The sequence below is a fragment of the Panicum virgatum genome, chromosome 9N (assembly GCF_016808335.1).
Source record: "Panicum virgatum strain AP13 chromosome 9N, P.virgatum_v5, whole genome shotgun sequence".
Taxonomy (NCBI): Eukaryota; Viridiplantae; Streptophyta; class Magnoliopsida; order Poales; family Poaceae; genus Panicum; species Panicum virgatum.
In genome coordinates this window covers 1,818,671-1,844,974 of record NC_053153.1, presented here as the reverse complement: position 1 = coordinate 1,844,974, position 26,304 = coordinate 1,818,671, and the positions used below count along the sequence as shown (strand labels likewise).

At 45.4% G+C, this 26,304-nt stretch overlaps 2 protein-coding genes across 4 annotated transcripts; one reads left to right on the top strand and one right to left on the bottom strand.

The window, feature by feature from the left end:
• Positions 1-6,175: 6,175 nt before the first annotated feature.
• LOC120687684 (short-chain dehydrogenase reductase 3b-like) lies at positions 6,176-8,020 on the bottom strand. The gene is made up of 2 exons (XM_039969713.1): positions 7,507-8,020; positions 6,176-7,410 (listed from the first exon to the last, which is right to left on the bottom strand). The coding sequence occupies exons 1-2, from the start codon at positions 7,518-7,520 to the stop codon at positions 6,630-6,632; spliced, it is 795 nt and encodes a 264-aa protein (XP_039825647.1). The 5' UTR covers positions 7,521-8,020; the 3' UTR covers positions 6,176-6,629.
• An 8,616-nt stretch (positions 8,021-16,636) lies between these two features.
• LOC120687898 lies at positions 16,637-26,045 on the top strand. Of its 3 annotated transcripts, none has more exons than XM_039969985.1 (10): positions 16,637-16,805; positions 19,932-20,786; positions 21,754-21,883; positions 21,996-22,450; positions 22,557-22,637; positions 22,735-22,833; positions 23,980-24,138; positions 24,229-24,315; positions 24,485-24,556; positions 25,260-26,045. In XM_039969985.1, the coding sequence occupies exons 2-10, from the start codon at positions 20,022-20,024 to the stop codon at positions 25,563-25,565; spliced, it is 2,154 nt and encodes a 717-aa protein (XP_039825919.1). In that variant the 5' UTR covers positions 16,637-16,805; positions 19,932-20,021; the 3' UTR covers positions 25,566-26,045. The 3 variants fall into 3 exon arrangements, with proteins under 3 accessions (XP_039825919.1, XP_039825918.1, XP_039825917.1); XM_039969984.1 differs by lacking the exon at positions 16,637-16,805 and adding an exon at positions 17,822-18,150; XM_039969983.1 differs by lacking the exon at positions 16,637-16,805 and adding an exon at positions 19,023-19,468.
• The last annotated feature ends 259 nt before the right edge of the window (positions 26,046-26,304 follow it).

The window sequence follows — 26,304 nt, the reverse complement described above, 5'->3', positions numbered from 1 at the left end:
TCCCATTATCTTAATTCAATCACTATGACATAAAAACAATCTCTCCTCATATCTTTCTCTATCATGAGGTAGAACCACCCTAGGATTCCCTTTCATATTAAATGATTCAATATGATATGGATATAGATAGCTTTACTACAAAAATCTAGGAGAAGATACTTGGATCGTAAACACAAAATAAAATTTTGTTTTAGACCGTATCTCCCATTTCTAAACTTCATCTATAGATTACAACGTGTTCTTCACAAATGTTCATTACCAATGATGTCAAGTTTATTGACAATCATATAATACTAGAAATTCCAATTAAGAATTCTGAAATGATGGTGTAATCAATAATGTATCCCTTCAATATAAAGAATACATACAAAGTCGATTGTACCAAAATCGACTTAACTGTTTTAAGCCATATATCGACTTAAGTAATATACGATATATGTTGCGATTTTATATATAAGTATTGGATATGTGAACTCCTTCCCGGAAGTTTCACAATATACCAAATCAAGTGATCGTATGTAATCACTACATCTGTCAACTGCAAAGATAGATGCTTTTGTACTACCAGTCAAAAGTTAGTATCGGAAATTTTATAATTTACTATGGAGAATAACTTCCATTTGAAAATCAATGCTCTGGGCTTTGCGTAAATCTCTTGTGCTACTAGTCTTGCTTTAATCTCACCACCTCATTGTTCTTAATCCATTCTATGATGAAAACACTTTTGTACCCACAGTAAAGGTACGTCTAGGTGTTGGCTTTACTACCAAACACCTCTCTTTTGGTGAGCAAGACTATCTCTGTATGTATAACTTTACTCGTCAAGTTCCAGTAAGAGTGACAAAGCACTCTGCCATGGTCTTATTAATTGGATAACTTTGAATAATGTATATAATTTATTCAGAGAAGTATGAGTCGACTCATGTAGCCTTTAAATGATATAATTCTCCGGTTATCAAAACTCAAAATGGACCCTGAATGACTCATCGTGACTTCCTTAAACGAGAGTCAGGGCTTTCCGATATCCCAGCATCAGTATTTTGGTGCACCTCTGAGCTGGGTTGTGGATTATAAATATCCACAGAACATAAAATGTCCTCTAGGTATCTTTCAACCAAAGGTTGAGTCGTATTTACTAATTTAGAAGAAAAGTCTTCTATTGCTAGCATGAATAATCTTGCTTTATGGCCATATTACTCTCCCTCTTATTTACAATTGGGAGTTGAGTGGTTTTACTTAGTACAACTACTCTTTATGGCACATACTTACATTAGATTAATGACTAGTAAATGCATGTGGCAGTTTATTTGCAATACTATGCAAATCTTTGAACTCAAAGTTCAATTAATTTAGTACGTGATCCTGAGCTTGAAATGCTTTATGTATTCAAATGTTTTCCGGGCATTATATATGGTACTTCAAATCTCCCACTAATCCCTGGAAAAGCTCATTTATACTAAAACCCAGCATACAGGTTGTAAATAGATCCTCTCTAAGAGAACTAGATACTAAACAATCGACGGAGATTTGAAATCTCAGATGATCCCTAATTTCCTGTGTGAACCCATCAATGTATGCTGCGGTGGTGAGAGTGGTATGTATACAACGTAACTCAATCTTACACAAATAGGAAATCTTCATGTATTTTCACATACTATATGCATATGGGAGATATGCAATTAATCATAAGTCAGGAGTGTGTAAATCTACCTGACTTCAATACGAAGTTGATGATAGCAATCCAATAATGATGATCCTGTTATGACCTTAATGTTATACTTATAGATTCCAATTTATGCTTTTGGATATGTAACTAAACTCTTGTGATACCAAGCAATCGTCATTGAAGGTATAAAGGTTTAGTAATGTTCAGGATAATGCTCATAACTAGAACCATTATCTACCAAATGCATGGTTGAGTGTGTAAATTTAACACACTTTAGATCATCTCATAGATGTATCTATACAACCATGAAATGTCTGAACTGTCCATACAATCTTTGTACGAACCCATACATATTCTTTTGAATATGATCAAAAAATCTAATAAAGTCAACCTAATTTTAAGATAAGAGGGTCTTAAAATCTGTTTCCCTATGTTACTTATCGTATCCACACTTTAGGAAAGTCAGGACCAAATGAATTGCCACTAATTTCTCACGCATCCCTTTGGATGCCCAAGTTGATCATTTCAAATTGAATAGATCGACCGTGTGAAAAATTTGGATACGCAACATGGTGTACGGGATAGTTGTATGCATAATACAACAAAAATGAGATCCATCTTATTACTTATATGCCATATCCAAAGTTTTTTTTTTGTTTTTTCCTAAAAACACATGTTGATATCTCTATACTTTAGTAAAATATGAGTTGAATTAGGACATAATTAAATGTCATCAATTGTTTACTCATATCCTTAGGAAGAATGATAGTGGAGAAGAGTCGACCAAACTATCATTGCATCGCATTAGCGATAGCCAAAATTATTCCCTCTTCTTGTCATAAGAACCAGGAATATTTTGCTTCCATAATTATAAAGTTTGTGGTACAAATTATCCACTAGAGACATATTATTCCAAATTGGAGTGTTTCCCGTACAATCTATATATGGCAAGAATTCAATGGAATTTTTGTCTAATATATAGAAAACCATAAATATTATCAAGTATCAAATTCATAATATGATACCTACAATACTTATGTGTTGACAATGAGTATTACAATATCTTTGTTGTATAATGAACAACCCCTAATTGAGGTTTATAAAATTCTTCCCTTAGTCAATGGGATAAAACCATTGCTATTTTCCACTGTCCATGTAGGATAATGATACAATCTAGAGTGAGTTCAAAACTCCTCCGAAGTCAATACCCAACATGTGACAGCCCATTGATTTAATTAATTTACACCTAAGATAAATTAAAAATCACTATGGTGATGTTGTAATCTCCAATGCAAAATTTAGGGGAAGATCCATATCTTCACTTTGTTTTTGGATAGTTGGAGATAGTCAATAAAAATTTCAAACCTCACACAATTAGAGGTAGTCACAAGATGTGCATACCTCATAGACAATCATTATTAATATGGCACACACATAGTAGATAATCTCTATGTCCGAAACATAGAGTAGATCTCTCAGTAGTATGCAAATAAATTGCTGCTATAGGCACGGTCTCTAGACTGATATATTCACATAAATATACCGCAGGCAATGCCTAAGACTCTACTACCTGTGTGTAACCTTTAATAATGAATGATGGTAATCACCATAAAAGTGTACCATTTGTATATTTTCAAAACACTTATTTGGGAGAACACAATGTAGGTAATCATCAAGTTTAAAATAAACGTGATGTAGACCTCTTAACAATGGGCGAATAATCCCTGCCATAGGCACGGTCTCTGGGCTGAATAATTCAATATGAATTAAACGCAGCCAATGTCTAGGACTCCATTACTTGTGTTAGGATCTCGAATGTATCAAAAATATAGATATAACAATTTTGCATAATCCCTCAATAATTAAGAAATTTTTAATTAAGAGATATGAAAAACTTACTAAGCACAAAGTGCTAAGTTGGGCAATGGCATAGTGTTTGCAAAATCCTACGGGATCAAAGCAAAAATCCTTTTTTTTATGTTCCCCTTACTAGCAAAAATGGTTTGGCTGCCATTTTGCCTTTTCTAGACTAGGTCAATATGTGCCTAAGTACAACCGTCATTAATTAAGCATCACTTAATTAAGAGGATATGATTTTATTGCAATTAAAATAATTGCCAACCAACAAAAATGATAAACTATTCATGTTTAGATTTTTGGTCTCAAAAGCAAACAATGTATAGGAGTAAAGGTTCTACTATACAAATTCTGTCAGAGTCCATGACTAAAACATAAAAACATAGACACAGAAAAACATATGTAAATATTAAATAGTAAAATCTCCGCAATATAATGTATTATGATGCAATTTCTAAAGACTCATAGGTCTCAAAACTATCAATTTACTCTAGGTAAATAATTTGCGTCATAATTTATTTAAACACAAGGTCTAAAACAAGCATTTATATCGGCAATTATAAATGCAATATATTGCAGTGTTGTATCTAGACTAGGGGCTAAAACAGAATAATCTAGGGCCTCAAATATAAATATGCAGAATTGAATAATCTAGAACGTGTAAAGATAAAGTTCTAGAAGTCTTATCGCAATTTTGCAGAGAGATCAGGCGGCCTGTTAGTGGCCCGGCGTGGCGGCCTGTGGGCCGATTTGGCCCAAGTCGGCCCAAATCGGCCACCCCTGTAACCGGCGCCAGCGCCGCCTGGCCTCTGGGAATCGCCGCCGCCTGGCCTCTTGGCGCTGCCGCCAGTCTCGTCTGTGTAACGACCCGGCCCGGGATAACAGCTAAGATCTACTCTACATTTTGAGTAAACCACACCAACTAAATAACTCTCTTGCACTTTCGTTCTCGCTTCGCGCAAAAGATTCGTTTTCAGTTCGGGACTAAGGAGCTGAGCCCCGCGGTGCCACACCAACTAAAGGTTCGTTTACAGTAACCTGCGCGGCCTAGTCGACCCGTGGGCCGTGACAGTCTGGGCCGCTCAACCGCCCCTTGGCCGCGCCATCTCCGGTCGTGGTGCGCCGCCACCGGTGTCGAGCGCCGGGCGCGTGGCGCTCCTCTTCCCCGTGAAGTCGTGAACTGCCGCCGCCTGCCCCTGTGCAAGTGACGCCGCCTCCTGGCCTCGGCGTCGCCGCGCCCTACCCCATTGGGCGCGCCGCCGCCCCTGTGCCTCCGCTATGCTCCGCCCCTTGCTCCGCTGCGGGCCGTGCCCAACGCCCCCTTCTTCCATTGGTTCCGCCCCTCCCCTAGTGCGCCGGCCAAGGGCTAGCCACCGGCCATGGCTGGCAGGCATGCGGCCAAGAAGGTGGGTGGGCTAGGGGGCCGCGGTGGATGAAGCGCCGGAGTTGCCGTCGCCAAGGTCTCCAGTGGTGCCGGCTATGGGGTGCCGCTGATGCCATGGCGTCCTTGCGTCGGGAGAGGATGTGATGCAGAAATTGCCTCGATCTTACCGTCGTCTCACACACGGTGGTGAGTCCATATTTTTCTCCTATTTGCTTGTCTCCGATTCGTTGTCGCCGCCAGCAAGCGGCCGCCAATCTTCCGGTCTTCTTCCTTGGCCTCGTGGCCTTCGTTTCACCGTGTCGCCGAGAAGATGGGTTCCGCTGGCCGGTGATCTTGCGAGTTCACGTAGTGGCCAATTACACCGTGTTCGGCTGGTGCACCAGCTTTCACCCTACAGTATTTCTCTCTCACATTAATTCAGCACTAGCCTCCTGCAACTAGTTAGGTAACAGTGTTTTTCTCTCACACCACTCTAGCTCAAGTCTCCAGCTCCAGTCTGCCGAACACGGTGTCAGTGTTCATCGTAGAGCAAGGGCAATAACGTGTTATAAGTAGAGTAGAATGGAATGATTGATTGTATTGATTGATGGTTTAGACCACTTCTTATATATGTACAAGAGGGAAAGGATGCCTATTCTCGGAGGGACATGCCCCTTCGGGATGGCCCCTTCGTGAATGGCCCTTTCGGGAAAGGTAACCGCTTAATGACTAAACTAATTAACTATTATAGAAATTGATCACTAATACTAATTTCTTCATAACAATTTGATCTACAGAACAGTAGATATGGCTTCCCTCAAAAAAAGAAAAGTAGATATTACTATTATCTAGTCATAGCATAAACTCTGGTTCTCCGTTCCTGCTTGGACAATGGATAAGATCTCGGGGTTTCAGAGATGGCTCCCTGCCTCCCATAAACTAATCTCTCTGCCTGTCAAGTGTCAAACGGCAGTGATTACGATTTGCAAGCACAACAACTCGTTGCCGAATCACTTTTAGATCTCTGCCAGATGCACGTGCCCACTGGCTGACTTTGATCATGGCCTCACGTGAGTGTGCACTGACCAACAGCGCCTCGGGTTCAGACTTCAAAATCCGCCCAGTTGCGCCGCCAGCCAGAGGCAGGTCGATCTGTTTGCTTTGATTCTTCCACAACATGGCAAGACAACAAATGGCACAGCTCTTTTACTGAGTTCTGGTGTTCTACAATGGTGCATTTACTGTTTCATTCGGGGCATTGTGAAGAGGTGTGTGAACAAAGAAGCACAGGACCAATGACGTCGCGATCCCGGCTACACCTTGCCGGAGCTGGAGAAGAACACTGCACACACCTGTACTCACGCTTGAACACGAGGATTTTGTGCTACTAAAATGGCAGCTTTTCTGACTCTATCATTTGCAGCCTGAACAAACTAAGCCGTGACCAGAACCCAAAGAGAAACGGCCGCGCCATCCCAAAGAGAACGTGCAGAGCACAGAAGAGGAAACTAAAGACCCAGGTTGCCTCTGCATGAACAGAGCATGCATCAGGTGCCTACAGTCTACAGACGCGCTCGTCACAACGGTGAAAGAGCTCAGCTTATTGTAACAAACTCTAAACTAACAGGATCATGTGAACGTGCCAGGATTATGCAACAACAAGATCAATGGCAATGGCAAAGAAGACGGGGTACGGTCGGCGTTCACGGGGTACGGTCGGCGTTCACGGGGTACGGTCGGCGTTCACAGTCCGACGGCGTGCAGCACGGCGGGGTTGACGACGGTGGTGGCGCCGTCGACGACGAGGTTGTGGCCGTTGATGAACCCCGCCTGGTCGGACGCCAGGAACAGCGCCGCCTCCGCCACGTCCTCCGCCCGCAGCACCTTCCCTTGCAGCACGTTGCCCGGCACCGTCATGGCCTCCAGCTCCTCTGGCCCGATGCCCATGAGCGCGCAGCTCATGGGCGTGGCCCCGCCGCTGGGGGACACGCAGTTGACGCGCACGCCGTGGCGCCCGAGCTCCCCCGCCGCGGCGCGCACCAGGCCCAGCACCGCGTGCTTGGACGCCGTGTACGACGCCGGCCCAAACCCGCCCTGGAGCGACGCCACGCTCGCCGTGCACACGATGGCGCCGCCACGGGCGCCGTTCGGCGACACCATGGCACGCGCCGCGTGCTTCACGCACGCCGCGGCGCCGCGGAAGTTGACGGCCATCACGCGGTCCAGCTCCGCCAGGTCCATGTCCATCACGGACCCCGTCGGGAGCAGCACGCCGGCGTTGCTGAGCATGACGTCCAGCCGCCCGTGCGCGGCCACCACGTCGCCCACCGTCGCCTCCACCTGCGCCTCGTCCGGGATGTCGCACGGCATGTACGTGCACCCGGCCGACGCGGCCACCGCCTCGCCCAGCGCGTCCTGGATGTCCGCGATCACCACCGTGGCGCCGCTCGACGCGAACAGCCGCGCCGCCGCCTCGCCGATGCCGCTCGCGCCGCCGGTGACGATGGCCACCTTGCCGTCCAACCTACCGACGACGACGACAACCCAACGGTGTCAATTCACGAGCTGCACGCACGTCGCAACTCGAACAAAAAAAAAACAGCACCGCCAGCACACTCACCTCGGCTTGGACATGGTCGATGCTAACTTCGTCAGCTCGAGCTCGTTATCAGGGATGGACTCTCAGCATGGGTAATGGGTTCATATAGACCGCAATTTCCTTAAGTTTTCGTTAGCTTGTCAGTATTTTAATAAAAGCACTATTTTTTAAAAGAATCCAGAGGACATGACTGAGCATTGTTAGACTCGCAAATCGATAAATAAACCAGTACTTAATTGCTGCAAAATAAAAAAGAGTAAAAAACTGCCATCATAGTCTAACAATGGTTCCTCGAAAAATCGATGGAGAAGACGACGAAAGCTGGTGCAGCTGGAGATGGAAGGAGGAGATGGAGGCATGTGGAGGCCCCGAGTGATTGCACCGTTTGAGGCAGACACAGCCATGGCACTCTCTCGCTCGTCTATGGCTGGCATGCTCCTGCTCCCCATCGTCTTTGGCCTTGTCCAAAGGCGCCAGTGAAAAGAGAGTTCTTCTGTTTATCATTTTTTCATGCCGCATCAGCGTCTAAGTAACCGTGCCTAGAGCCCGGCGACGGAACCGCCACTAGCGAAGGGAGCCTTGCGATTTCTCTCTCCCCCGATTTCTCTCTCCACCACGTCAGCGCAAGTATAATAACGAGTGAGATACAGGCAAAATCCTACATGAAATCGAGTGAAATGAAGAGAGAAGGAGACGGGTGTCTCACTACACGCCCGTTCTAAGACGGCGAAGACCAATTCTTTTTTTTGAAAACTAGGTGAAGACCAATTCAGACGGGCTCCTTTCACCGTTGTGCATTAAATGCCAGTGGAATCTATCATGCCTGTGCGCCAGCTCGCCACGCGAGACGCCCGCTCCGTGCTCGTTAGCTTTGCTTTCAGTCAAAGTCAGCTCTAAGCTACTCTTTCTGTTTTGAAATATAAGACATTCTAATATTTTTTAAGAGTTAAAGTTTTTCAATTTTGATCAAATTTATATAATAAAATAATAACATTTATAATATTAAATATGTACCATTATATTCTCCATTAAATATATTTTTATAATATATTTGTTTTGGTATAATAAGTTATTATGATTTTTTTTAAAAATTAATTAAATTTGGCTCTCTAAAAATATTAGAATGTCTTATACTAGTATTTCAGAAGAGAGGGGTAGGCCGTTGGAGTAGGACAAAGGTAGATGGTCAATGATTTTATCGGATCTCGCGCCATTATCTCCGTCTCCCGTTTCACTGTCTCGGGTGAAGAGCAGCAGTGAAATTTCTCTGGGCCCTGTTTGGTTTAGGTTAGCACAAGTAGCACAAAAATTTTGACCAATAATTAAGGGTACTAAATAAAGGTAATTTACAAAATTAACTCCACAGTCGTGTTCTACTTCGCGAGACGAACCTAATGAGGCCTTTGACCGCACGATTCGAGGACAGTTACTGTAGCATCACTGTAGCCAATCATCGATTAATTACTATCATTAGATTCGTCGTGAAAAGTTACACTCATCCATGAAAAGGTTTTGCAAATAAACTTCGTTTAGTACTTCATGCATTGAAGATTCTTTTCTCGGGAAATGTGTGCTAGCAGTACTAGCCGTAAACCAAACAGGGCCCTGACTCCCACCCGCCCTTGATCGCGGCAGGCAACCGGCGTCCGGCACTCCGGCCATGTTTAGTTCCGTTGCAAAAAAAATTTACAAAGGATTTTTATTATTAAATAAAATTTATTTACAAATTTTTTTTATAGATGGGTTGTAAATCGCGAGACGAATCTAATAATACTAATTAATTCATGATTAATTAATAATTAGCAGATTGTTACTGTAGCACCACTGTTGCAAATCACGGCTTAAGTAGGCTCATTAGATTCGTCTCGCGATTTACAGTCCATTCATGCAAAAAAATTATAAATAGATTTCATTTAGTACTCCATACATGTGTCGCGATTTACCTGTTTATATCTTTACATATAAACGCAAAAAAGCCGTAACGCATTAAAGTGAAACAGAATCTTGCTAATTTGAAGTACTAAATGAAGTCTATTTACAAAATTTTTTGCATGGATGGGCTGTAAATCGCGAGACGATTCTAATGAGTCGACTTAATCCATGATTTGCAACAGTGATGCTACAGTAACCATCCGCTAATTATTGATTAAACATGGATTAATTAGCATCATTAGATTCGTCTCGCGATTTACAACCCATCTATGCAAAAAATTTTGCAAATAGACTTAATTTAGTACTTCAAATACCTTGTTTACATCTTTACACATTTTTACAAAATGAACTAAACACACCCTAAACAGAACCTCAGATCTGAGCACAGTGTACTGCCAGTACACTCGCCTCGATGCTATCTTCGTCAGCGCGTTACCACGGATGGTTTCATATAGATTTCGTTAGCTTGTCAGTATTTTTAATAAAAGCACTAATCGTCATACACAGCCCCTCGTCTCTGGCTGGCATGCTTCCTCTGCCCCTGGCACTAATCGCTGCATTATTTTTTTTTCAACCAACGGCACTCGACAAGTGTGTTTTTATTAATATAGTAGAAAAATACAAGACTACGATCCTGTGAGGTCATAGGCAGAAAACAAAAAGAAAAGAAAACAACAAAAGTGCCCGGTTAGATTGGGACGTCAACATGGATTACCGCTCAACTATACTCACTGGCCAGTTGGATTGGGACATCAACACGGCCAAACTCTATTCACAATGATGACGGAGAAGAAAAGACACAACCGCAGCTTCCACCAACAATCGCACTCTTGCGGTTATCGAAACATCTAAAGTGTTCCAGTGTTGATAAAGGAGCAGAAGGGGCAGACACCACCACACCAAGAGGCTACTGCCGTGCAGGACCCAACGCCGCAGTGCTGCTACACCCAAACCGACCGCCCGACGGCATGAAAAACACCAAGTCCGGAGCAACCCAACGCGCGGGGGCCTCGCCACTTCCGCCATTGGACGTCTCTCTCGCGTGCGCGGGTACCTCCAACCCGCCACTCAGCACGCCTCTCTTGTGTGCGGGGACCTCCAACCCGCAACATGGCACCACGCTCCGTACTCGTTTCAGGGATTGCCGTCGAGGCAGCAAGAAGAGGTGCCCCGCCCCCCCCCCCCGGAACTGAACCAAGCCGCAAGACCACCGTCGTGGTTCGAAATCATCCCGTTGCTTTCCCCCTCGCACGAAGACGCCGCCCTCGAGCCAGAAAACCGAAGATGTCGCCCGCGCCGTCTTCCAACGTTGTACCGCACCGGAAGGGTTCAGCCGTGCTGAACACCCCGCCGCGATCCGCTGCAAGCCAAGTCGTCACTGATTGTCGTTGCCGCTAGCGCCGTCCTTCAAACGGTGTCCCACACCGCACTGGAGACTGCCACGCAGCTCCAGGCGCCGCGGAACGCTGCAAGCAAGCGAACAACAGCTGAGTGATGACCCCCCGCCACCAACAGAAGAGCAGGCGTCTTGGCGTGAGGTAGGCAATCCCCTTCTCTGCACACCCTCCGACAGATTTGTCACCACCGGCCGAAGCAAATCACGAGCAGCAGGCCGGCCAAGTCGCCGAACGGTGTCTCTAGAGACGACGCCTCCAAGGAGGTCACGACGGCCGTCGCTCGTCCAGGAGCTGGACCGGGTTTTCACCCAGAGACCTTGTGCAAGAGGGTTGCAACTCCAAAATGACGCCCTCAACAGGGAGAGCGACGCCCGGAGGCGTCGCCGCCATTTCACCAGAATGAATCTGGCGAGGGCTTTCGCCCGGAGTGCCGGCACCCCACTGCACGCGTTCGTCGCCTCAAGCTGGCACCATCACTGCGGCCGCAACAACTGAGGAACGCCACTGTCGCAGCTCCACAAAGCCCGCTGTCGAAGCTCCATCTCCCTCCGCCGTCCTTGCGACCCGGTAACGCGCCGGCGCCACACCACACCACCGCACCTCCTCCCGGCCGGACAGAAACTGCCAGCACGCGCAACGTGGCCTCGGCCTGCGCCGCATCTCCTCTTCATGCCGCTGCTCCACTGCCGTGCGCGCCTGCCACAGCGCACTTTCTGGCGAGGCCACCGTGCCCGCGTGCACCGCCGCCGTTGCCACCGTTGCCCCGGAGCCGTCCAACAGTAGAGCGGGCGACGCCCACGCCAGGGCCTCCGGGGAAGGGCGATGCGGAGCCTCGGCGCCGCCCTACTCGCCGCAGTGGCCCACGCCCGCAGCAGCCGCCGCCGCAGCAGCTGGCGCCGCGTCCTCGGCTGCCGGCTTCGCAACACCTTGCCAGCCGCGCCGCCCCTACGTGCGCGCGCTCGGCCGCCGGTCGCCCCTCCGAGCCACGCCACGGAGCCGAGCACCCACTGCGCCCGACCAGATCCAGCCAAGGGGGCGACGGATCCGGCCAAGGAGCCACCGGATCCGGCCGTAGCAGCGCTGGAGCCGGTCCGCGCCGTCTTCATCGAGCTACGCCGCCCGCACCATCGAAGCTCGAACCCCGGCCAAGATGGCCCTGCCGCCGCCTTCCTCGAGGCTGCCGGACTTCCGGCAAACCTCTCTGGCAGCAGCAGGGGAGGGATGGAGAGGGGGCCGGTCCTCTTGCGGTGCGCTGCGAGGAGCCGTCTGAGTCGCCCGCGGGGAGGCGACGCGGGCGCCGAAAACTACACTAACACTAAGAATCAACCCTTTGCTCGCTGCATTACTAATCCATACTACTATACTAGAAATCCAAACATGAAATAGAAAAAAAATCAACCCCAAGAGCAAATCTAGAAGACGCCAAGTATCAGAATTGCTTTATTGGCAATTCGCTTGTTAGCAGTTACATTCTTTTATTAACGGCCTTGCACTTTTTATGCAACGATATCCTCCGAGAGGAAAGCTGTGATATTTATGCTGCTGGCGTCGTCAAATGCGAAGCTTGCCGATGTGACATGGCTAAAACGCTGAAAAATGGGTTATCAGTGTGTTGGTGCTAATCTTTTTTGGTTTCAGGACGTAGGTTAGTGACTGCTGACTGCTTCTGCTGGTTGTCTGTGAGTGAGACTGAAGATTCGATTCCATTCAGGGACCAGAGACTAGAGCATGGATTTCAGGCAAAAATGGAATCGATTCACTTTAGCTTCAAGCATCAATCCAGCTGAATGCCTGACGGGCCGTTTAGTTTGCAAAATTTTTTGGATTCTGCTGCTGCAGTACTTTTGTTTTTATTTGATAATTAATATTCAATTGTGGACTAATTAGGTTCAAAAAATTCATCTCATCATTTACAGCTAAACTGTACAATTAGTTATTTTAAATACTATATTTAATGCTCTATGCATGTGTCAAAAGATTCGATGTGACGGGAAATCTTGAAATTTTTTGGGAACTAAACATGACCTGAATCTGTTTGCATCCTGCTTCACTCTTTTTGACCAATTCGGGGGGGGGGAGGGATCCGGGGGAGTCTATTCTCCGCATATGCGAGGGGGAAGAAACACATCGCAGAAGGCTTCTCCCATCGCTCTCCCGCCACCCGCCGCCTCCCCAAGCTCCGGCGCCGCCCCCGATGCCTCCGCCGCCGCCAACCCTAACCAAGCTCGTCGCCACCGCGCCGTCGGCTTCTTCTCGCCCCCGCCGCCGGCCGCCGCCCACCGGGGGTCCTACCCCGCCCGGCCGGCGGCGCTCCCGCGCCGTCTCACCCTCCGCCGGCCGAACCGTCACCGCCCGGGGCCCCTCCTCTTCTATCGCCGGCGGCCATGGAGCTCCCCAAACCCAGGTAACCCGGAACCCTAAAGCTCTGCCGGCGGCCGCTCCCCCCACCTACCACCCCTCCCCGAGCACCCCCTCCCCCTCCCCAAGCTCCGGCTGCTGCTTACCTCAACGGAGAAGATGAACAGGCGCGGCAGCGGCTCTTCTGCGATGTGGTGACGAGAAATCGCATATGCGATAAATAGATTTCCCCGGGAGATCCCCACCTACGTTTTGCATTCCATTGATCAAAACGGCATGGGTGCCAAGTAGAGGTTACATCTGGTATACCAGGGAGAAGAAGAGGGGGGAAAGCAGGAGAAAGGAAGAGTACATAAGAAATTACAGCAGGAATTACAGAATGGATCGAAGGAAATCTCCCCAAGCTCTAACGTGTGACATATGTTCCTTGTAGCGACAACTCCAAGCATATAGGTCAGCAGAGCAACGGCGAAGGACTTCTGCATCCTGCTTCACTCTTGCCGCGGCCAGCCAGAGCTTACTGCCGTGTCGACGCGTTCAGACGACATTCGATGAATCATTGGCCCGGCTGTTCATCCCACGGACATTCTTTCTTTCTCCCCCCTTTTGAGTTTTTTGACGACCCATCAAGAGAATAATCTGCCATTTTCTTTTGCTACTGATCAATCATTGTGCACCGGGAAGAGAACACAACCATGGTCCACCTCAAGCCATCGGCTATGGAGCTATGTAACATGGCCTCTAGCTATGTAACATGGGCACATGGCCTCTGAACATGAGTCTTCCGAGCCGTCATGAATCGGAATCGGAATGATTAAAAGCTCCTAGCCTTTACCCTCCTTCCCGCACTTTATGGGGCAAAGAGGACACATGTCAGCCAGGCCTTTGACTATTTTGCCAAAAAAATTATTTGTTTAATGTTGCATGTAAATGTCACAGAAAAAAATCAGGAGGGACATATACTTTGCATATGACCGTTGCATCCTGATAGTTCATCACATAATACCTTCTCCCACCAGTAAAACTGGCAGGGGCAACAAATCTACCGCCAATAGAATCTACATTAATAAACCTCTATCGATCGCATCAGTTATTCCCTAAACAGATTCATATCTCAGCTCTTTTTGATGATCAACTATGAATTTTAGCTTAGACCCTTCGACCGTCGAGTAAAAATCAATAGTTATTTGGTGGGAAGCCTACGGCACTGGGTACGCCATTTGGTCACTTAACCTACCATAGCAAGTAAATGAGTTCGCTTCATTTAATCTGTAATGTATATGAAACATACATAATTCAAACATGGTGACATATTTAATTCACAACTAAAGTCAGCTCGTCCCGACAGTACATTATCCACGTTCATATATTTTTCACGCAGAATCTCGAACTAATATTTATTTCAACATGAAGAAGGAGAAATTTGTTAATGCTTAGGTCTTTACAAAAACCACCTGCGAGGCGCTGTCCAATAACCCTCTCTCACAGCCCAAACCCTACCCCCCCTCTCCTTCCCGGCTCCCTGCTGCTCTCTCCCTTCCTCTCCTGCTCCCCGCCGTCACCTCCCCTTTCCTCCTTGCCTCTGCTCCACGTCGCCGCCTCCCCTACCCGGCGCCCTCTCCCTTACTCTCTTGCTCCCCGCCCCTGCCCTTTCTCTTCCTCTCTGCTCCCTGCCTTCCACCCTCCCCACCCCTTCTCCCTCTTCTCGTGCCTTCTTCGCCCCTCTCTCTGCCGCTCCTCCTACTCTCCACCACCACCACAGTTGTCTCTTGTGGGATTCACGACGCCCCTCTCCCCAATCCTGTCGCCTCCTCTCTCTCTGTGTACCCTGGCAACATCTCCTCTCTTCTCTCTCCCGGTGCTTTCTTCCCGCGGTGCCCCTCACTCTTTCCGCGCGGAACGGTCTGGTGTGGATTCGGCAGTCATGCCCGCAATGCGGCTGGCAGCGGCTACACGCGAGAGGCAGAGGCACGGCCAGCGGCGGCTGTGTCGCGCACGCGAGGAGGAGGAGGAGGAGTTTGGCGTGGCCAGGAGACGGGCGTGCGTGGGTGTGCAGGAGGAGGACCAGCGACTTGGGCGGTTAGGCACGCGCACTGGCGGCACCACGCGGATTGGGTTGCGGAGGATCAAAGTGTCAAGGTCCATCTCCATGCTCGGCGATGTTGAGCGTGTGGCGCTGGAAGCCGAGGTCGCGGAGGAAGCAGTGGCTGTTGCGGTGTGCGAGGAGGCAGCGGCTTGGCGGGCGACGACGGTGTGACCCGCTGCAGGACACCAGATGTTCTAGTACTGTATGATGGCATCATATTCTACATCGATGTACCATGTACCATAAGCAATCTGTTTTAGCTTATGCATCTAGCGTTGTCCAAACGGTAAGTTGTGTAAATCCAACCACATAAAAGTTATGTTGTGAAAATGAAAGGAAAAAGGGGTTGGAAAGCGAGTTGAAGCTGCAAAGTCAGAAATCAGAGCTATACCTCCACTTGTCAGCGTAGACTGCTGAATGCAGCACATGTTTTTTTTTTGCATTATATATCAACATGCTGTCTCCTCTTCTTCACATATAATACCAATACAATTGGACACAATCTCGTGCCGGTTAATTGTAAAAATCGACGTGCTGCATATTTTGAAACCCAATCCAACAATACGTGCATAGGATTTTTTTACGGATTTATTTTGTTTTTAAGACTGTTTTAGAAAATCCGGATCGCACACTTGTTAAAAAATCTAACCCACACGTGTGGCCTTGGCTGCAAAGGTCCTTGGGAAATAAAAAAGAAGAAATACGTGTGGCCTTGGTCCCGTTAGGAACATGGGGTACGCAAAGGGAGGTCTTCAATCTTTGTACTTTCTAGAGGATCTAAATTCCATAGATTATTTATCTGTGTTGACTAAGGGTGATGGTACACATCCGATGACTGAAAAAGAATCTTCTTGGGTTATTTCACACCTACAAAATTTGAGCAAAATAAAAGAGGAGTGTAATTTTAAGTTGGACCTTGTTTAAATGACTTTTTATGCCTGGAGATGAAAGATATACTCAGAAAAGATACATACAATTTGTTCAATACTTAATTATGACTTACGCCAAAGAAATATCTAAATGATGTTAAGTGGCTGATCCGCACGGTTTGATTAAATTTGAAAAATATTTTAAAAGGTGATTTGCGTGTAATCTCAAGAGCAGAAGAAAAAGAACAAGGGAGAAATTACCGGGGGGAGAAGAGAAATTTTGATATTTGACACTAAGTTCACAGACCTCACGCGATATAACATCAGGTTCGCAAGCCTTTCGAAATATGACATCGAGGCTGCGAATTGTTTCGATTCATGACATTTTCACTACTTTCACCCTATTTACAAATTTCTTAATTCTTTTTTAATTTAGCAGTCCATATCAAATGACCATTGTATCCTTACCTTATCTCGTCCATCAAAGTAAATCACAGGTTTCTCATGATTGGAACGGACTGCTCTTCAACCTTTCCTCGGTTCGTGCTGCTCGCAACGATTGCCTGGCAGAGGAGCGCCGCCCGCCCCTCCACCCGGTGACCCGCGCCGCCGCCGCCGCCACCCTCCCACCCTCCCTCGACTATGCGCCGCTGCCCCCGGCGAGCCCCGTCTTGCATGGTCAGTTGCCTTGATTGTGATAGTGGTCCTCTGCAGAATTACATGTCCCAGGGAAACTGATTCATTTGCTCGTGAACTGAAGGAGAGAAGTTGAGCATGTCTGTGCAGGGACGAATTCGAGTATGTTTGTGGGAGATCTCTGCTTGTGCAGGGCATGACTGAGATGAGGTGCTGTCAACAACTAGTCATGTGTTGTGTATTGTACTTGGATTGCTGTAGGATCAATGTCGCCGATGGTTGTGGGGAGGCCATGGCTGCGAGTTCACGGAACTTGAGGAACCAGTGCAGATGCACACACACAGGCTGCACAACAAGCTAGCGAGCAAGCAGCAGCAGCACGAATGGGAAGCAACAGATGCAAACAAACTGAAGCCGGCGTAGCAAGCAAGCGAGCAGCAGATGCAGACAGTCTGCGGCCGCCAGCCGGCGGCCGCCGACTGCTGCGGACGCGAGTCGTGGTGCCCCCCACCGGGGCGGCGACGGTGGCGGCGCGGGTCACCGGCGGAGGGGTGGGCTGCGGCGCTCCTCTGCCACCGGAGCAGCACGAACAAAGGAAGAAGAGGATGGATGAGAGAAAAAGTATATATTACCCCCTCAACTATGGGGTTAGACTACATAATCCCCCAAACTATGAAATGGTCTATATCACCCCCTAACTTTCCAAAACCGATCAAATTACCCCCTAAATCAGTTTTGAAAAATCATAGTAAATCACAGAAAAATCATAAAATAAAAAATCAAATTGTGTTAGACTCCAAATGAGTAGATCTACACAATGAACATATAATATGGTATGCTTTAGTACAATTTTTTACAGCTATGATGAAAAACATAGATCTAAAGCTACAGCAAAAAAAAATATACTAAATTAAAAAGAATTAAGAAATTTGTAAATAGAGTGAAAATAGTGAAAATGTTATGAATCGAAACAATTTGCAGTCACGATGTCATATTTCTAAAGGCTTGCGAATTTAGTTTCAAATATCAAAATTTGGGGGTGGGGGGGGGGGGGGGGGGTGGAGAACCGTACCGGTGAAGGACTCGAGAGGCAGAAATCCGATCGGGGCGTGCTAGCGGGAAGCAGGGCAGCAGCAGCAGTCTCGTCTCGTTCGTCCCCTCCCAACCTCAGAATCCCATCCCCATCGCACGCCTCTGGAGTCCAAACCAAACCCTAGGCTACTAGGCTAGGCTCCCGACGCGGCCTCCCTCCCTCCGCCAGTCCTCCGTTGGCTGCTCCGCAGGCCAACGCGCCGCAGCCGCCGGGCGCCGGCGCAGCGCCGCTCCCCCGCCTCGCCCTAGTGGAATGGGGATCCGCCCGGGCGCGGGTTGATTTCGTCTCGTTTTGGTAAGTAAACTCTACCTCGTCTGCATGAGAATCCCATGCTCTGCGAGTGAGTTTGTTCGCGACCGAATCGGAATATTTTGTTCGTCTCAGTTAAGTTGATATCCAAATTGCATGCTGCGTGGCTCAACCCTAGTAACCCAGTCCAATCCTTCCATGCTTCGATTCGTTTAGTTTCTTCTTCGATTGATATTAGCTGACACAGCCATGGAATTTTTAGTGTCCAAGGTGCTGGTGTAGTTTGCATCCAATAAATTTTTTCGCAAATCTGCCCCCTTCAGCATGAGCCCACTAGTTGACTGGATATGCACACTAGTCGAGAACTTCTCTGCTCGAGCTCTGTAACATCAGAGAAGCAATCAAGCAGGACTTAAATTCAATCATGGCCAGCTATAAGTCTTCATGAGTTGGATACGTGCTGCATTGTAGGAGCGACTATCTGGTGGCTTAACTAGGGACCAGCAATCGCAATGTTCAAAAAGGCGTTTCTAGGCGCCCGCCTAGGCGCGACTAAGCGCTAGGCGAGGGGGTTCCGCCTGGCCTAAGGGGATTGGTGGTCCCCTAGGTGGCCTGTGGCGGAGGCGGAGGCAGGGATGGCGCGCGGCGGCGGAGGAGGCAGGGGACGGGTGCGGCGGCGGAGGAGGCAGTGGACGTGCGTCGACGGAGAAGGAGGCAGGAGACGGGCGCCGGCGGAGGAGGAAGCAGGGGTGGCGGTAGCAAATGAGGAGGCAGGGGTGGCGGAGGAGGAGGAGCAAGGAGGGGCAGCGGCGGGTGCGGCGCAGAGGAGGAATGGCGGCGGCCTGGGAGCAGAGGAGGGAGACTGGTGGAGGAGGCAGGGTGGGGGAGGATAAGGTTGAGGCTAGGGCATAAGTTGGGGTTGATACTTGGGTTGGGCTGCTTGATGGGCTTTTTATCTAACTTTAGGCCCACTATTCTCTGGTTTTTCTTTCCTTTTAGAGATAGTTGACGTGTATGGCAAGAAATATCTACATATATAGCACCGCCTAGCAAATCGCCTTGAAACACCTAGGCTCGACTAAGCTCGCCTAGGCTCTAGGCGGAGGGTCACCGCCTAGAAACCGCCTTAGCGCCTTTTTGAACATTGAGCAATCCAACTCCCCAAGGCAACAGTGTTAGCTGTAGTTACCTGAAATTTTGAATCCAGGCATTCAGCCTCTGTATGGGCTTGAGAGAGAAGATAATGGGCAGTGGTTGGTCTGATGCTGCACTCAGCGTTGTTCACCCCCATTCCCAGCAGCGTGTATGTGATGCTTCATTCAGTGTCCAAACTGAAGCTACTTGCATAGAGTACCTTGAACATGTACGGCCTAGTTCTTCTATCACATGCACTGAACAATTACTGAGAACATAGTTGTGTTTCTAGCCTTCTGGTTACAAAATATTTATTTAACTCCCTAACTTCAATTGACCGATCAACAAATCTTGCACATGTTAAATTAAATATACCATACGCTGTTATCAAATTTAAAGCTACAATTTCAGATGCTAAACCTTGCAAGAAGCAAGATTTCAATAGCTTTGCTCACCAGTTGGAACCTGCTTGATAACAGAATCATAAACTCTGGGTTTTTTTTTTGTTCTATAATACCATGAAAACTTTGCAGTGTTATATCTAACTTATAGCTGGGAGAACCTAATTGTTTATCATCTCATTAGAAAATGTTGCATGCGAATGTGGATGTATACATTTTATCTTCTCATTAATTCTTTCAGCCATCCTGATCTCATATGCATCTTTGTGGTATGTTTTGGTGCAACCATAGGTACTGATTTTACTGAAGGGGGATGGAATAATGTATTTGCCCTCCTATATCAAAACCTAAGCTGTGACTATCCTTGTTTCAAGTGAAATCATGGCTCGAAAAGGAAATCAAAGCAAAAGTGGCCCCAATCATGCTTCACCTAACTGGCAAAGTACAGCTGATGGCGATATACTAGATACACCAGAAAGGGGCAGCGTGGATAGTGGAAACCCGAGCTCACATGTTCAAGGCAGATCTAAGGGTTCTGAAGGAAGCAGCGAGAAGAAAGGAAGCAGCAGCAAAAAGAACAACAGAATCAATAGCATGCCATCTCTGGGAAAACAGCCACAAATGGATACCAATTGGGATATAAGCAGTTCAGAAGAGAATGAGCTTCCATCAAGAGGTACTAAAAACAGGAGAGGTAACAAGAAGTTCTCACGGTGTGGTTTTGGAAAAAGTTTTTCAATAGAGCAGACTTCATTGCCTGGATTGGCAGGAAGTGTTTTGGAAAAGACCAGGTGCATGGCCTGTATGGCTTCATCCCTTTTTAGAGCTTCCATGATGTATCTAGTAGAAGAAGGTAAAAGATTCATTGACAGGAAAAGGCCAACAATCAACACTTACATGGCTATTGCGAACAAAGGGCGTGCCTATGCCTTAAGCAAGATCAAGTATGTTTATCCCATAGTTCGAGCCTGGATGCTTAATGCTGGAAGGTTGATGTTGCTCTTGTTGACGGTTTGGTTAGACTGCAATGTAAGGGGTTTTGATTCTTTGCTGCGATTGGGGACAAACTCCCTCCTTGCAGTACTTTGGTGCAGCATGCTGTCAATTTTTGCAATGATTGGGATGAAAAAAATGCTCATATTCATGGTATGTTTCAGCTCTCTTTGGCCTTCTGCTCAAATTATCTGAAAATTTAAATGTGTACTAGCTTAATTGATGGTATTTTTCATGGTCATTGCACAATGCACCCATGTAGAAATTATATTGCAAGGTTGATGGCATTTTTCATTTTCTACAATACAGTTTTTCTCTCTGGAGATCAAAATAACATCGGGCTTATTAACCTCAGTTTTTAAAAGGGGCATCTTGCTTGTGCAGTAACATGTGTGCTTAACTTTGGTAGTGGCGTCTTGCTAGCAATGCACTTGGAGCAAGAGTCCCTTTTTTTTCGTGCAACAGTTGTATACATGATACCTTTTCACGTGTCTTTACCTTTTTGAAAGCTTTTAGCCATGGCTTTACAGTTTTGTGATTTCTGTGATATGGTGATACATATCTGCTTATAATAAATGGATACATGATATTTCTTGGAATTGCCAACCTGCTCTTCCTTTGGTTTCCTCTTGACATTTCATTAACAAGATTCTCAATTAACTGTATACTGTGTCTTTGGTGTAGGAAAATATGTGTTTCTTCATCAATGACCATTATTTCCCAGATACTAAAAAAAGAGTTTAGTCACCATACAACATGTATCGCTCACAATCAAATACACAGCACAATGTTCGTATAAGTCTGCATTTTATATGTTCATCTTTTTTCATCTCAATTCCTACTATGTTTACTGGTTCTGCTTCTACTGTTTTCTCAGATATCTTAAAAATGATCTGTGCTAATATAGTTCCATGATTGTAAATCAGTGAATGTGGTTTCAATGAAAAGTTTGTCTTAAAGGCCGAACATCTCTTTTTTTGCTAGGTGAATTATGTCTGGTTTTGTTTTAAAGTTTCATTGGTCTTGTCATGGTGTTTCTTGTTTGAAATTGAATCATGAAATGATATGCTCATTGTGCCTTATCGTCCTTTTTTTTATCTTTGCTACTCTCTTTATTCAGGTGATTGCTGCTTCTGCAGTTGCCTTCATTGGTCTAGGTTTTGCCATCCTACTTATATCAGTGCTTGCAGTGGTGATTTTGTGGTTTTATGGAAGCTTTTGGACAACAAGTGCTGTAATAGTTCTTGGAGGTCATATTCCACAACTTATTCATAATTTATTTGGGATAAAGCTTATTCAAGTTTTACAATTTGTAAATGCAGAGATACCTAAGCTGTGATATTCTTTGTTCCTAAAATGCAGGTGCTTCCTTTTTCTTGAAACGTGAACGGATAGCTCTCCTTGTTGCCTGTTTATATTCAATATATTGTGCAAGAAGCTATGTTGGATGGCTTGGATTACTTTTGAGCCTCAACCTATCTTTTTTTTCTAGTGACGTTCTAGTGCAATTTTTAAAGAACAAAGTAGACAATAAGAAATCTTCTGGTTCTTCAAGGAGCTCAGAGCAAAGCTCAGATAGATCAAGCAACATCTTTGAAGAATTTAAGCCATCAGCAGATGGTACCTCACAAGCTGGATATGCTCGAGCCTCAGATCGAAACCCTGGTGATCCTTCAACAAGTGGATCTGAGAAAGAGCTAACTTCTGAAGATGAAGTGGCCCGTTTACTGAACTGCACTGACCACTATTCGGCATTAGGTTTCCGTCGATACGAGAACATAGATGTGTCATCTCTTAAGAGAGAATACAAGAAAAAGGTGATGCCAAACGATGAACTAAAGCATCTTACCTTTTCAGTTTAAATTGATGTTTTTAAAGCTGCAGCATATAATCATTGTTAACAGTGATTTCTGATTTTTGCAGGCTATGTTAGTCCATCCTGATAAGAATATGGGCAATGATAAAGCTGCTGATGCATTTAAAAAGCTTCAAAATGCATATGAGGTTCGTGCATATTCCTTGTCTAGATAATCATTGATACAATTATGATAAATCTTTAATAAGACCATGTATATTCATGAGGTTCCAACTCAATGCACAGGTTCTTCTTGATTCGTTGAAACGAAAGACATATGATGATGAGTTGAGGAGGGAGGAGCTCTTGAATTACTTCAGACGGTTTCAGAATGTTTCTCAAAAGGTCTTATTAGTTGTCTTTGTTTGCCATTTATTCTTTGTTAAATTTCTCTATATGCCTGTTCTTTGACTTTGAGGTAGTTCAAGTTATGATGATGATGAGGCTACCTACAACTGCTTCTGACCTGTCATAGTTTGATGGCTGTAGTAGGGAATCTGGCCACTCTAACTGCACTGAAAAATTATGCAAATCTATACAAGTTATGAACTAGTTTGGGAGTGTTTACATACTTTGGTGTACTGATCACCAGAGAAGTTTGATAACTCGATGTTCTTCCAAGTAACACAAAGAGGATTAACTGACCGGCTTATCAAATTGATCTTTGGCTAATTTTAGCCCTTTGTGGACTTGCAACTCGACTCATCCTACGGCCTTAATCAGCTCATCTGAGAGCATGATCCATAAATGTTATCAGTAGCCATCAGAGTTGAATAGATTCAGGAATTCTACAGTTTCTTTTGTGGGTGTGTTTGTTGGAGAAAACTTTACTTTTAGGTTTCCCTAAAGGCCCCTTTATAAAGGTTGACTGTTTCAGTGGGAAGTTGATAACAGTTTGTTCAATCTTTCTATGTTGCTTGCAAGAGAGTTTTGGATGCTGTAATAATTTTATGGTACGGAATGAGGGTTAGTTTTTGGTTGCTGTGCTGTGCAGTGCTTATTTGTTAATCTGCTTTTGACAATCAGTAATGGAATCTCACATGCGCTATACGACTGGTGTTTGTCTCACATGCGTTGTATTATTTTGGAAACACTAATTGTTTAATACATTGCAGTCTAGATAATACTACCAAATAGGATTTTCACATAGTTTTAGTTTTGTATATATACTTTTAGCAGTTAAAAGTGGTATCACATTTGTAATTTTCTCAATTTTTATGAAAATAGAAGGTGAATATGCTTCAAATAAAATGCTTGTGTTGTTCTAAGGACAAAGAATACAAGATAAGATTTTTAAGTGATAGTAAAATACATGGTCTACTTAGAAGGATCTGTTTTAGTTGCATTATTAGGTATTGTGCTATGTGTTGATTGGATACTCTATGTTTATAATGGGCAATCTTTGAGTGTCCTGTTTCTTGCTTTATTTCATCCTCAGAAAGGGAAAATTCATTGTAGTTCTGATTGGCATGATTTCTTTAATTCTACTAGAATGGAAGAAACAGTACTTTTCAACATGGGTTCAGCCCTTCTGAAGGTGTCGATGAAGGTCCTTATGGTCTTTCAAGAAGAATAGCCTGCAAAAAATGTGGCGACTTCCATCTTTGGATTTATACAGGAAGAGCTAAATCTCAAGCTAGATGGTGTCAGGTGCTTTCTTTTGGCATGTGATAGTGGCTGATTTGCAATACTGTGCTACTGGTTTGTCTTAAAATAATTACATTATTTTTTATACTGCAGGACTGCAAGGATTTTCATCAAGCTAAAGATGGCGATGGATGGGTTGAACAGTCCTTTCAACCTGTTTTATTTGGCATGCTGCAGAAGGTAAATGCCAAATTATTCGAAACCTTGCTGTTTAATAACACTAGCTTTCTTTCAGGAAATGAAAATAATGTATTTGCGTGTACCCTTTTTTAGAGCAACTGTACGTATAAATCATAGGACCTGCCAACAAAGTTGTGGCTGACATGGTATGATGTGTTATGTTTTGCAGCTAGATTTACCTCACGCCTATGTTTGCGCAGAAAGCTACATATTTGATGTCACTGAGTGGTTCAACTGTCAGGTGATTCAGATTTTCTTCAATGAAAATTCAGACCTGTACATTACTTTTTTTACAATCTTCTTATTCTGCACAGAAGGGTCATCAGTCTTTACATTTTTGTCTTAAATACTTTCATGTTAGCAAATATGCATATTGGAGTCTCATACGTCTTAAGCCTTTGGGTCTGTCCAGGGCACTGTACCCTTGATGAACCCATGTATCTAGTAGCAGCAACTGATAATTGAGAGCTGTCAGTGTTTTTTTTTTATTCTCCACTTTAATAAATTTTAGCATTGTGGATATGTAGTCAACACACCTGTATGGCTATATCCCATATTAAAAACTTGAGTTGTAAAAAGGCACTAGGGAGTGCAGATTGCTGTATCATTACTGTCTTATCTAATCCATGGCATATATGTACCTAATGAAACACTTAAAGATCATACATATAGAACCTTCCATCTGGAATATGAAAAGCATGTACAACAAAGAAGAATGCATACACGACTAGTTGACTAGGCTAAACACAAATTTATATGCTAAACCACAACATTAATTTTTTTTACAACAAAGTTTGGGTATTTCTAGCTGTAGTTGGAACAATGCCCTACATGCTGAGGGGACAAAGGGGGAAAACAAAAATAATGGTGGCTCTGCTTCTTTGGCACAGTGAAATAATGGGGTACATGATTTGATAATACAAAATTTCTGTTTTCTTCTACAGGGAATGAGATGCCCAGCAAACACTCACAAGCCAAGCTTTCATGTCAATGCCAGCATGGCAAAGCAGAGTAGTGGCAAAGGGAGCTCCTCTGCACAGAGGGGTGGTAAGGTCCCGAATGGCGCAAACATGGATGGAGAACTCAACGAGGAAGAGTTCTTTGAGTGGTTCCAGAACGCTGTAAATTCTGGCATGTTCGAAACTACATTTGGTGCACAAGGTGACCCGACTTCACCTGGTGGTGGAAGCAATGGAAAGGGTGGCGGTAGTAGCAGTAGGAAAAAAAGAAAAGGAAAGAAACACTGGTAAGTGATGCGAAGCAGGTTGGTTCTGGCGATAACAACTGGGGGCAGAGATGAAAAGGAAGCAGAATAAAAAAATTTGATTATGGAATACAACTCTGAAAAGTTGGTCCCGACTTGATGGTCGGCAACCTCGGAGCTCCACTGAAAATGCCGGTTCCAACATGTAAGAGTGTTGGCGGATCATTAATCTATCGCCGTGACCATTGGGACCTTGCTTGTGACATGTTGCGAAAAGCTACAATTGAAATGCAAAATGCATGTATATATATTATTAAGATTATACTTCCTCCGTTCCAATTGTAGACCATTTTGTCAAATCTAGATATATAGTTATTTCTACTCACACAGATACATACTAGGTCCGAATACATAGCAAAAACTATGCATTTAGATTTGATGGAACAATCTACAATTTGGAACGGAAGGAGTATACGTTTATGTGTGCATAAATTGCAGGTCATACAACATGAGCTGCATTATACTAGCTCTCAGTACAAGTGCTATTCTGCTGGAATATTACTGGAATCGAGCAGCGTATTGACAAGGACACAGGAAAACGAGTTTGATCTTTCTGCAACGTCATGATCATGAGGCCGCAGCGTCAATGGCCAGTCTTCGCTGGTCATACCAGCGCCGGCCTTTAATTAGGTCAGGACTGCGAGGTGGTTAGTCGTTTCTGGCAGGGATTATAGCCTGATAGATTGCCTACAGAAACTTCTGGTTGCAACAAGGCCCCTCTTGGC